Source organism: Lactuca serriola, chromosome 7 (assembly GCF_051521515.1).
Source record: "Lactuca serriola cultivar US96UC23 chromosome 7, Lser_US96UC23_V15, whole genome shotgun sequence".
Taxonomy (NCBI): Eukaryota; Viridiplantae; Streptophyta; class Magnoliopsida; order Asterales; family Asteraceae; genus Lactuca; species Lactuca serriola.
Genome location: NC_136414.1, coordinates 13,850,728 through 13,862,133, shown reverse-complemented (window position 1 = coordinate 13,862,133; position 11,406 = coordinate 13,850,728). Strand labels below are relative to the sequence as shown.

The 11,406-nt window shown below is 33.4% G+C and overlaps 1 protein-coding gene and 1 long non-coding RNA gene across 2 annotated transcripts; both read left to right on the top strand.

Moving 5' to 3' along the window:
- Nucleotides 1-8,732: 8,732 nt before the first annotated feature.
- Nucleotides 8,733-9,229, top strand: LOC145061088 (uncharacterized). Its single transcript, XR_013687101.1, has 3 exons — nucleotides 8,733-8,842; nucleotides 8,966-9,038; nucleotides 9,142-9,229. It is a non-coding gene; the product is annotated as an uncharacterized LOC145061088 (long non-coding RNA).
- A 454-nt stretch (nucleotides 9,230-9,683) lies between these two features.
- LOC145063743 (ABC transporter D family member 1-like) lies at nucleotides 9,684-11,193 on the top strand. The gene is made up of 6 exons (XM_079011333.1): nucleotides 9,684-9,846; nucleotides 9,927-10,175; nucleotides 10,260-10,426; nucleotides 10,525-10,577; nucleotides 10,642-10,720; nucleotides 11,140-11,193. Exons 1-6 carry the CDS (start codon nucleotides 9,684-9,686, stop codon nucleotides 11,191-11,193), a joined length of 765 nt encoding a protein of 254 aa, XP_078867459.1.
- The last annotated feature ends 213 nt before the right edge of the window (nucleotides 11,194-11,406 follow it).

Here is an 11,406-nt window from a genome sequence, read left to right as displayed (position 1 = left end):
CCTTCATTTTTCCAACGTTGATCCCTTCGTCGGCGAGTATGAGTCGGTTTCTTTAATTTGGCATTCACCAAATTCCATCGTTTGTCGTCAATTGTCGGATACCACCACTACGTCCACATGAATGTCTCCTCCACCATACCTCAATTTTCCATTGCAGTAAATTTCAAATTTAATGGATTTCTTATTGTTGTGTTTGCTTTTTAGGATATTTAATTTTCTTGGTGGAGTTTTTTGAAGGTTTTCAAACTTTCGATCTTTTATCCCTGGGAACATTTTTGTTTTTAAGGATATTTAATATTTGTAAGTGTTTTTTTTCCAAGTAATTGATTGTGAACTTTTAATCAAATAGCTTATAATGATATTACTATTTAGGTTACCACCATCATCTCTGGTTATGTTGTTTTTTTTTTTAATCTTCCTAAGAATCAACTCTTCAAATTACGTTTGAGTTGATTATCCAAATTACATTCAAAATTTGGTTTCCATTTGATTTTTTATTGCAAGTCAAAGATATGTATGTTCTAAAAGATAACTAACTTGATGGTGGAATTTTGAGATTTTTTTAGTGTATATATTAATTGAATGGACATCAAATTCTAAGTTATTTTTTCAAGTGTATTTTGTTTATGTGATTTGTGGGTTAGTGTTTCTTGCATTTTGTAATGGTTGATTCTTTTTATTGTCGTAATGAAATTAAGTTGGTTAAGTTGAATTAATTGTGTATGATGAGGTGTTTTGATCTCTCTATAAAATGTTAAATTATAGGGTTAGGTTTATGTGTTTGTTACATCTATTGCGTTCTCGTAAGAACAATTCTAGACCAACGTATGATAAGAATCAAAATGGTTATTTGAGGATTACATTCTGCCAAAATTGTTGAATAACTTAACACTTCTTCATATATTTATTTTTTGATCAAGTGATTTTTAAGATTACATTCTATTAGAATAAATTACAATTATTTAATGTTTACTATATTCAATGAAAATTTATAGTTTTTATTCTCTAAGATTGCGCTGAATTTTTTAAGATATTAAAGTGATTGTGTTTTCTTTTATGGATTTAGGTTTTGAAAAGGCTATCAATAATGTGGAAAAGGAAGAAAACATGAAGAACCAGATGTACTCTACCAGAATGTATTATGCCAGAATATATAAAGTATTTCTTAACAATAATATCCTTTTAGAATAGATTAATATTCTTCTAGAATAGAATAATGTTTTTGTTAGATTTTGATGTTTTTTCCTCTTTTTGATCATTCATATATTTAATCATTAAGAATAAATGTAATTCTTAAACTTCTATTAATCATATTTTTTCAGAATGAATTTAATAATTGTTTATAGTCTTATTCTTTACGAATTTATGTAATAAGTGATTCTTAAAGAATAAAATCCGTGTTCTTTAGAAAATGTTATTCTTGATAATACATTGTATAATTCTTTAAGCGTGTTAGTTGTAAAAAATATCTTGCATGGAACCATATTCTACAAAAATAAAATCAATAATATTAGATTAATTATAAAAAAATATATGAATTTGAACTATATTCTACAAGAATAATATCGATAATATCTTTACTAGTTTATTGTTGTAATTCTATCAATCTGACAGAATAAAATCGGATTTTGTAAATTTGAATTTATTAAAAAAATTAGATATTTAAAAATAAGGTAATTAATTATCCTTTAAAATCCAAAATTTTCCTTTTTTAATATAATTTAATTGACCAAAATACCCTTATGTTGAAATTTTTATGATTATTGTAATATCATAGACTCTCAGATCTTGACCATTGATTATATTCTATCCGTTGGTCCAAATTTATGGTTACAAGCACACAGTACATGCTAAAAACATATATATATATATATATATATATATATATATATATATATATATATGTGTGTGTGTGTGTGTGTGTTATTCCTGGATACAATACCAATAATTAAAATTATATCGAAGTCAATAGCTCAAGGTTATGCGACTTCAAGTTTATGCGAATAATAAATCCAAAAACATCTAACTTTTCCTTTTTTTATAAATATTTTTAATAAAAATGTTTCAAATATGTAATTAAATATTAGGCAATAGCCTGAGTCCAAAAATGTTTTCCGAATTTCCATTTGAAGTGTGCAAGTCCCTTAATGGGTCGAAGTGATTTTGACAGTTTTTGAGAAATCTACTGGTTTTGGATTTTTAAAACGGTCGTATCTTTTTGCATACGAACTTCGTTTTGGACATTCTTTATATTTTCAGAAACAGAGAAACACGTACTACCAGACTATAGTGTTTGTATTGCTCAAAATTACTTTATACAAATTTTCAATTTTTCAGACGCATTCCTATGCGTGCAGTTTTAGTTGTTTCATTGGTTTGTCAATTTAAACATTTAGAGGTAAGATATCGTCTGGTATCATATAATAGTTGAAATAACTTATTTATTTTACATTAGATGCACTGAAAATCAATGAGTCAAATTACCGTTAAGGGAATTTTGTCCCAAAATTATTATGTTCTAGAATATTTTGTTCCACTATCATTTTGTTCTACTAATATTCCATTACAGTAGTGAAAGGAGCACCGCTGAAAAATTGTGTATACTTTTGTATCATTTGGTTCTTATGTTCCCAAGTAACTTTGGCTCTCTACGAGAGTTCCATTGGGTGTTTACTATAGTTATTCGACTTTGTTTGAGGATTTTGAATTCTCGATCCCATGATCTCCACCGGTTTTTCACGAAGTGAAGTATAGTGTTGACCTAAATCGTATTGAGAGGAATGTCATGGTTCTTATTAGAGGGGCACCTTTGAAATTTTCAACCGTGGAAGATATTATGAACTCTATTGAGTTCTTGAGGTAAACTAAGTTTGTAAACCACCGGATCAACCCTTGACCAGATTTAAATAGGTTTGATGTATCGGGGGTTTAGTTTACTTTGCTTTCCTTATCTAATGACACCTTTCTTTACTGTGACCTTTACTAGGACACTGTCTCTTACTTTGAATTATATGGGTTTGCGTCTCGTGTTGAGCTCTTTCTGGTTGAAGTTGTGTTGATGGCTTTTACGGTCGGTGAACATGATACACTTTGTTCCGTAAAGGTAGTGTCTCCATATTTTTAAGGAAAACACTATAGCTGCTAACTCTAATTCGTGGGTAATGTAGCTGGTCTTATTTGGATTAAGTTGTTTGGATACGTATGCAATGAATTTATTCTTTTGCATCAGCACGCATCCTAACTCTTGGTGTAAGGAGTCACAAAAAACTACAAAGTATTTTGTTCCTTCTAGGAGAGACAAACTTGGTGCAATGCACAATCAGTTGTTTCAATTTCGGGAAGGCAGACTCTTATCTATTTCCCCAATTGAAAATTTTGTCTCTCTAGGTTAGAGTGGTGAGAGTCTGGCTACTTTGGAGAAGTTCTCGACGAATCTCAGCTAATAGTCTACATGCCCTAAGAATCGGCGTACATTGGTTGGCATCGTTTGTTAGTACGAATGGCATGACTAGAAACTAGTAGTGATTGTACCGAGTCTTGAATGTTGTCTTTGGAGTGTCTACTTCTTGAACTCTGAGTTGATGGTAGTCGGATCTTAGATCGATTTTTGAGTAGTAATGGGATCCATGTAGTTGGTCGAACAGGTCATCGATCCTTGGGAGTGTATATCAGTTCTTGATGGCGAGTTTGTTCCACTCTCGGCAATCAATGAATATCCTGAACGATCCATCCTTCTATTTGACAACAATACCGGAGCTCCTCATGGAGAGAATCTTGACCGGATAAAACCTTTGTCAAGAAGTCATTGGAATTGACTTGCTTATGTACGATACTAACCTTAATTGAGGTGTTTGACCTAAAGGGTTGAGTTGGTAGCTTTAGTTAGAGGCATGTTAGAATTTTATTAAGTGTTCTCATCGCAGGTCAAAGTATATATATAACTTTTATATATTATTTATTATGAGGTTTGCAGTATTATTAAATTTTGTTTTGTACTCCAAGACTACCAAATACAGATGAGAGCCAGACAGAAAACACTAGAGGGCATGACCATTTTAGTAATTAAGCCGTTCTGAAATCCAACAACTCTATGCGACCCTTCAAACCATATTTTTTGTACCACAATTAGCAAAGAAGTAGTGTAATTAGTAATAATAATACTTTTATTTAGAAGCTAGTTGCAATAGTTGTATTATCCTTTTGAGGATACGAGTTCTCTATAGGCAATTTAGCTCTGATACCAATCTGTCACACCCCTGTCCGAGACGGCGGAACACGCCGGGTTGTGTGACTAAGTTCATGGATCACAGGTAAACTGAATATATAGCACAAGTACAACCAATAAACAAAATAGCATTTACATTCCATCTTGATGTTTGAATACAATGTTTTTACAAATAATAATAATAATAAATGAATTGCCTTAATTGTAGGCATATGATACAGCAACAAGTAAACTAGGTCATCTGTAATCTAATCCGTCTTGAATGTCTGTGTAAATATTTTTCTGAGAATAAATGTAGTTTTGAGGGTCAACACATGGTTGGTGAGTGTTATGAGTTTTCTACAAATAGCAGCAATACATTTAAAAAGTCTAAAAGTATTATCTTTGTATGAGCAACAATAATTAAAACAGTGTTTGCCATAAGTCTTTAAAAACCAAAATGTATCTTTGTATAACTAAATCCATACATAAAAACTATATATGTAAAGAATCTTTGAATATATACTTGAAAATAGTACTATAGTGTACCATAAGTAATTATATAATTAAAATAGTTTTGAAACCAACCAAGCCCATGATTGTAGTGATATATATATATATATATATATATATATATATATTATTTAATGTTCTTCATTCTTAAAACGAATCACGGTGTATATTTATATATCCTAATAAACCTTGAAGCGTGAGTTCCAATCGTTCGAATTCGGTTTCTTTGGGAAACTTGTCGTGAGAGCCGTTATGTGGTGTTCCTCATTCTTAAAACAAACCACTGTGTATATTTATATTTTCTAATAAACCAAAGGGTAGTTTTGGTATTAGTTATTGAGTATATAGCGGTCTTTGTGAAAATAAATAGACTCTAGGGTTTGATTTTCCAAAAATCATACAACTAGGGACTGATTTCGTAATTTATTTCCAAAATAGGGGGTTGAAATGCACATTTTAACCCTAATTTGGAGTTTTAGGACCAAACTTGTTAATGTTTCCGAAGGGGTGGGGGTAGGGGGTTGTTTCTGATTATATTAAAAGGGAGTTTGGACTTGGATGGTGATTTATTTCGAAGGAGGGACTGATTGTGCATAGTGGTCCAAACTTAACGAAATTAGGGCTCATAAGCCCCGTTGTAATGGATATGATTTGATCCCAAATGAATCCACGGAACAGATGATCGAAGTTGGGAGAAACGCAAATGAAATCAAACATTTGCCTCCGGTCGATGACCGATCGTAAAGAAGATGGAGCGCGTAGGCAGGCGAGAAGGAGAACTCGAAGCATTTTGGGTCGATTGCTCGTTAAGGATAAAAATCACTTTATCGCAAACTCACTTTTTACGTCACACGGCGTCATGCTGGTTTTGTCCTGAAACTTGGACAGATCATAACTTCTTTGTTATAACTTGGATTTCGACGTTCTTTATATCTTCGGAATCCTTGTCACGACCACTGCAACTTTCTTCATAGATATTGGGTTTATCTATTATTTTTATTTTTGGTGCTTATTTTCCTTCTTAATTTATTATATCTTATAAATAAGTATAATGCAGATAAAATCACATAATCCACATAATATTCATGTAATTCCTCTTTATTACTTCAAAATAAGTTACATTTGTTAACCCAAACCATTACATCAGCATATTAATACTTAGCCTCGAAATACGGACGCTACAATGCATTTAGTGGGTAGTAGCCTAAGTTTGGGTGCATACCCTGTATGGACATTTTGGTGAGATAGAGAGCTGTAACTACAATCAGGTCCAATGGTTTTTTAGGTGACCATTTAGACATCTTGGATACCGTGTACAAATATCATGTTTGTGTAGGAGGTATGTTCGTAAAAGTGTCGTTTGAACCACTCTACAATGACACATGTCATGGGCGTAGTCGGGGTAGTGAACTCATAGAAACGTAGACAATGTTACAGATGAGAGTTGTACCTCACCTAGTGAATTGGGCCGTTAGGTCATGTTACACTACAAGAAAAAGACCCTTTTACGACGCGCAAACCACGACACTCATTGATTTATGTTACACAAAAGAGAGTGACATTAAAAAAGTGTCATCTCTTCAAAAAAAAATTAAGGATTTAGGTCACGCATTATTGTGTGCCCTTAAATTAGTGTCTCATGTAAAAAAATTAAAAACACAGAGGGCACTTGTGCGTCCTCTGTGAATGTTGTTTTATATTTTTTTAAGAAACGCGCTCCTTAGTAGGAAAATGAAATCCCCAAATTTTTTTAACCCTCGCCTCTTCTCCCTCGTCTCCACCCCTCTGTGAATGTCGATTGTAGCGCCGATCGACAACTACGACTCATCAACCGTCAATAGAAGCTACAAGTTGAACAACCCGTAATCGAGACCTCCACTTTCTCGTCCTTCCTTCTCCACTAGGTTTTCCCTCATCTCTATCCTCCACCTTCTCGATTGTAGAGGCGTCCTTTTGTAATTCTTTTACCAAACGCGCATCCATTACCCTCAATTACAAAAGGCGTCTAAATCTAGGGCTTTTTTCATAAAATCTCATTCCACCTCACCTCACACTCACCTCTACACAATCGACCATCACCACCATTCCTACCATTCACCGCCGCCCTACCATCTCTTCCATCACCACCACTTTCATATGGAAAAACTTTTAGGAAGCCTCATCATCCATATGAAAAGGAACGACTAGATGCGGAGCTGAAATTGGTCGTAGAATACTGTCTATGATGCAAGAGAGAGCTCTGAAGGGTGCAATATGCACTCTGGAGGGTTATCACCAAGTCAACCCATATTGACTCTTACACCTTTTTAAGTTACATTTCAGGTATCTCTTTCTCTCTCTCTCTCTCTCTCTCTCTCTCTCCCCTATCTTCAAACCACCAGAGACTGATTGCTGCGATCTATGTTTCTTGTTGAACTTTGAGGTTTTTCTTCAATCGATTCACTCACTGATTTTTGTAGTAATTAGCTTCTTGAACGAAAAGTAATGTTTGTTGTATGGGTTTTTACAGAACACCATTATATGAAATTATGGGTCATCATATATTTCTCTCTTTCCTGCTCTTTCATTTAATCAGTCAGAAACTCTTTTAGAGTTGAACCGAATGAGGCTTGAAAACCTGACAATTCCATTTTGAGGTATTAGTGGTGTCACTTCCAAATGATCTCAAAAATCAAGATTGTGGGGTTACCCTTATTTGCACTACTAATGCCACATAGCAATTCTAGTAATTTTACTAGATCAACAAAATTGTTACAACCTTGTGTCTCTGCAAACGGGTACTAACTAGATGGGCTAATACTAATAGCATGTGTGTATCTTAAGGTCAGTAGTTTTCATCAGGTTAACAAAGCCCACTACTGCAGCTCTAGTGTTTAACCTTTCTTTTGATTGGTGCATGAAGTTTAGTAAAATTTGTTTATTGTGGTGATATAAGATGCTTTTAAGGCTTCAAATTCAAATCGAGGTGAGTGCAGATTCGCAAATTCATTACACCACTATACATAAGGGTATTTTACTAAAAAGTCAAATTAAAAAACAAAACAAAGGAGATTATTTATAACTTCAACACTTGAATCAATTTTTTTAAATCCAGTTAATATATTCTAATAAGTAATAGAATTCATATTTCACTAGGCATATCTACTTCCGAGTGACAATATTGGAAGAAGATGATAATTGTGTCTAATAAAAGCTAACAAAAACTTGTTATTTGGTTATTGGGTTTCGACAAATCATATTAAGTGCATGAGTGAGAGACAATGGGCAATGGCTATAGGAAATCAACACATACATATTCTTGAATGTTTGAATTTGACCTTGTTGTCTTCAATTAACTTTTTTTCTTTCTTTAAATTGGGTTTTTCGCCGTGAAGAATGCAAGTCTTTGTTTTCTATTATCTGTCTGAAACTTTATAGTTTAGCTTCTTTCTAGACAATGCATAAGATCAAGTGGATCTAATTATGTTTCAAAGCTGAAGAGCATCAATGCATAAATCATATGAAGTTTGCAAACAAATATAGCAGTTTTCTTTATATATAACCGTATATTTTCTAGTTTTAAAGCCTATCTATATTTTTTGAAAAGCTAGTTTTAATTTCAAATTAATCCAAATTCAGTGTGTGGAATAAGCCGGTTAGTGGCAATTGTTTTTTTATTAATCTTGTAGATTTGATGTAGAAAAGTTTCATTTGTGGTTTCAGGTATTTCACATGTCAGGAGTTAGCATTGATGCAAATCAGAGAATAACACAAGATTTGGAAAAGTTGAGCACAAATTTTTCAGGGCTGGTAACCGGAATGGTAAAGTCATTTGTTGATACTTTATGGTGAGTCTATGTTTTTTTTACCTTAGACAAGCTTTTCAGGGCTATTTTGCACAAGCAAGAGCAAGAGATTGAGAGCAATAAATAAGCGAAAGGCATAATAATCTTGGTGTTTATTTTAAAATTTGATAATGGTTGATGTTGTTTGTAGGTTCACATGGAGAATGAAGATGTTAACAGGTCGGCGTGGTGTTGCTATACTATATGCATATATGTTTCTAGGGTTAGGCTTTCTAAGGAGTGCCACTCCCGATTTTGGTGACCTGGGAAATCGGGAACAAGAACTTGAAGGGAGCTTTAGGTCATCATCTTTTTGTTTTGTTAATTATTATTTCTCCTTCCTTGTCACTTGTCATTCTCATTCATTATTGCACAAAATAAAAGAGCTTTAAGTTTAAGGAGGATGTTTTGTTTACCCATGTAGGTTCATGCAGGAGAGGCTGCGTACACATGCTGAATCTGTTGCTTTCTTTGGAGGTGGTGCTCGAGAAAAAGCGGTAACTCCTTTCCTCTTTCTTTTTTTTATATTTCCTTCTACAAAGGAGAATTTTGGAATATAATATTAATAATAATAATACTTGAATATGGTTTGTCTGACAGATGATTGAGTTAAGATTTAATGAGCTTCTTGCTCATGCTAAAATACTTCTAAGGAAGAAATGGTTATTTTGAGTACTCGATGACTTTGTCACCAAAAAACTCCCCCACAATGTTACCTGCGGATTGAGCTTGTTATATGCTATAGAGCACAAAGCTGATCGTTCATTGACTTCCACTCAAGGTCAATTCCCATTCTCAATTCCGATTCATCATGACATTTGTTTACCACAATAGGAAATAGTTTAGTAGTTGTGAATCGATTACCCTGAACCTAATGAAATTTAGGCTTTTATTTTTTTGGCTTGGATGTGAGTGGATTTTTTTGTTAGCGGGTGAGCTTGCACATACATTGCGGTTTTTGGCATCAGTTGTATCTCAAAGCTTCTTGGCCTTTGGTGAAATCTTGGAGCTGCATAGAAAGTTCATCGAACTGTCTAGTGATGTTAATTAGATTTTTGAACTTGAGGAACTTCTTGATGCTGCACAATATGGTTAGTGTTTTATCTAATCTTTTAGGCTGTTCCTTATTTACTAATAATCTGATGGAAATTGCAGATGAAAATGCTGGTACTTCATCAAAGTCCAATGAGGAATCTGAGGATGTTATCTCTTTTTCGGAGGTTGATATTATCACGCCAACACATAATTTATTAGCCAGAAAGTTGACTTGCGAGATAGTACCAGGGAAAAGCCTTCTTCTTACCGGTTAGTGTTATAGTCAGATTATTATGGAGAATGATTATAAATACTTGTGAGGATTAAAAAAATAAAAATATAAAATGAAGGTCCGAATTGGAGTAGTAAAAGTTTGGTGTTCAGGGCTCTGCGAGGTCTTTGGTCTATAGTGGATGGACGACTTGTTAAACCCTGCCATGATGTTAATGATGTTGTTGAAGCTGAATCTGGTTGTGGCATTGGTATTTTATATATTCCTCAAAAGCCGTATACTTGTTTAGGAACATTATGTGATCAAATCATCTATCCCCTTTCACATGAGCAAGCCGAAAAGAGGGCATTAAGTTTGTATCAACAAGGTCAATTTCAATTCTTTCCATTTTCATTTTCCCACTTTCAAGTACGTCCTATAATGTAAATGTTGTGATTTTAATTCATTTCAGGGCAAATAGACATTGGTGTTGCTGATGCAAATATTCTGGATATGCATTTAAAAAGGATTCTAGAGAATGTGAAATTGTTGTACCTTTTTGAAAGAGAAGGGAGGTGGGATGCTAGTCAGAACTGGGAAGACATCTTGTCTCTTGGTGAACAACAGAGATTAGGCATGGTGAGCTTCCATCACATCACATCACATCATTATCATATGTATTAATTACTACATCTATTGTATCCTAATTTGTTTTTGTTTTTGTTGTTGTTTTAAAGGCTCGCTTATTCTTTCACAAGCCTCAGTTTGGCGTCCTAGATGAATGCACCAAGTAAGCTAAGCTATCCTCATGTTTATCAAGAATTTAAATTAATGCCATATCCTGTTTGTTTCAGTGCTACAAGTGTGGACGTTGAAGAGCACCTTTATCGGCTTGCACTTAACATGGGCGTCACAGTTATTACATCTTCACAGGTACCTACCTACCTACGCATCTTAATTCTTAACTCACTACTCTCATTTTTATTCACAAAAAATTACCCTTTTAATCGCTTTTCTTGCTGCCTACCTGCTTCTTAGCGTCCTGTATTAATACCATTCCACTCGTTAATTAATTTAAATAATATATATAACCAAAACCGAAAAAAGCAAAATTGTGTGGGTTGTCTTCACATTTATTGCCATATGGCATGATCTCGAATGGTATTTAATTTTGGCTGCAAGAGATGAGGTCAGAAGAAGAAGAAGAAATAGTATTAAAAAATTAAAATATGTTGAAGCTGGTGAGTGGATTTTCTATAAAAAAATCTAAGTATTATATAATACCATTTTATCGAAGTGCTTCGAATTATAAGAATAAATAGTAATTAAACAATGATAATACGTTGTCACAGGCTGCAAGAGATGCTGGAGCCATTAGAGAAGCTAAGGACAAACCACAGAAGTGAGTTGAAGAGCTGACATGAAGATTAGAATTTGAAAAGCATTTGAGGGTATATTTTTTTTATATTTCTTGTATCTAATTAGTTTGTAAATTTTTGTTACTATTGATTTGTCTTATCTTTCCATGGAACGATTATTTGTACGACATTAAATTTTATGTAGTGGATTGTATTTTTTGTATGTGATATTTTATTTTCTATTATGAGATATTAAATACA

What these genes read in the sequence shown, in the direction of transcription:
- LOC145063743 (XM_079011333.1), top strand. Translation starts at nt 9,684, where the DNA reads ATGGAAATTGCAGATGAAAATGCTGGTACTTCATCAAAGTCCAATGAG. An exon ending in GAAAAGCCTTCTTCTTACCG is followed by an intron (nt 9,847 to 9,926) that starts GTTAGTGTTATA and finishes TATAAAATGAAG; the next exon opens with GTCCGAATTGGAGTAGTAAA. An exon ending in CAGTTATTACATCTTCACAG is followed by an intron (nt 10,721 to 11,139) that starts GTACCTACCTAC and finishes ACGTTGTCACAG; the next exon opens with GCTGCAAGAGATGCTGGAGC.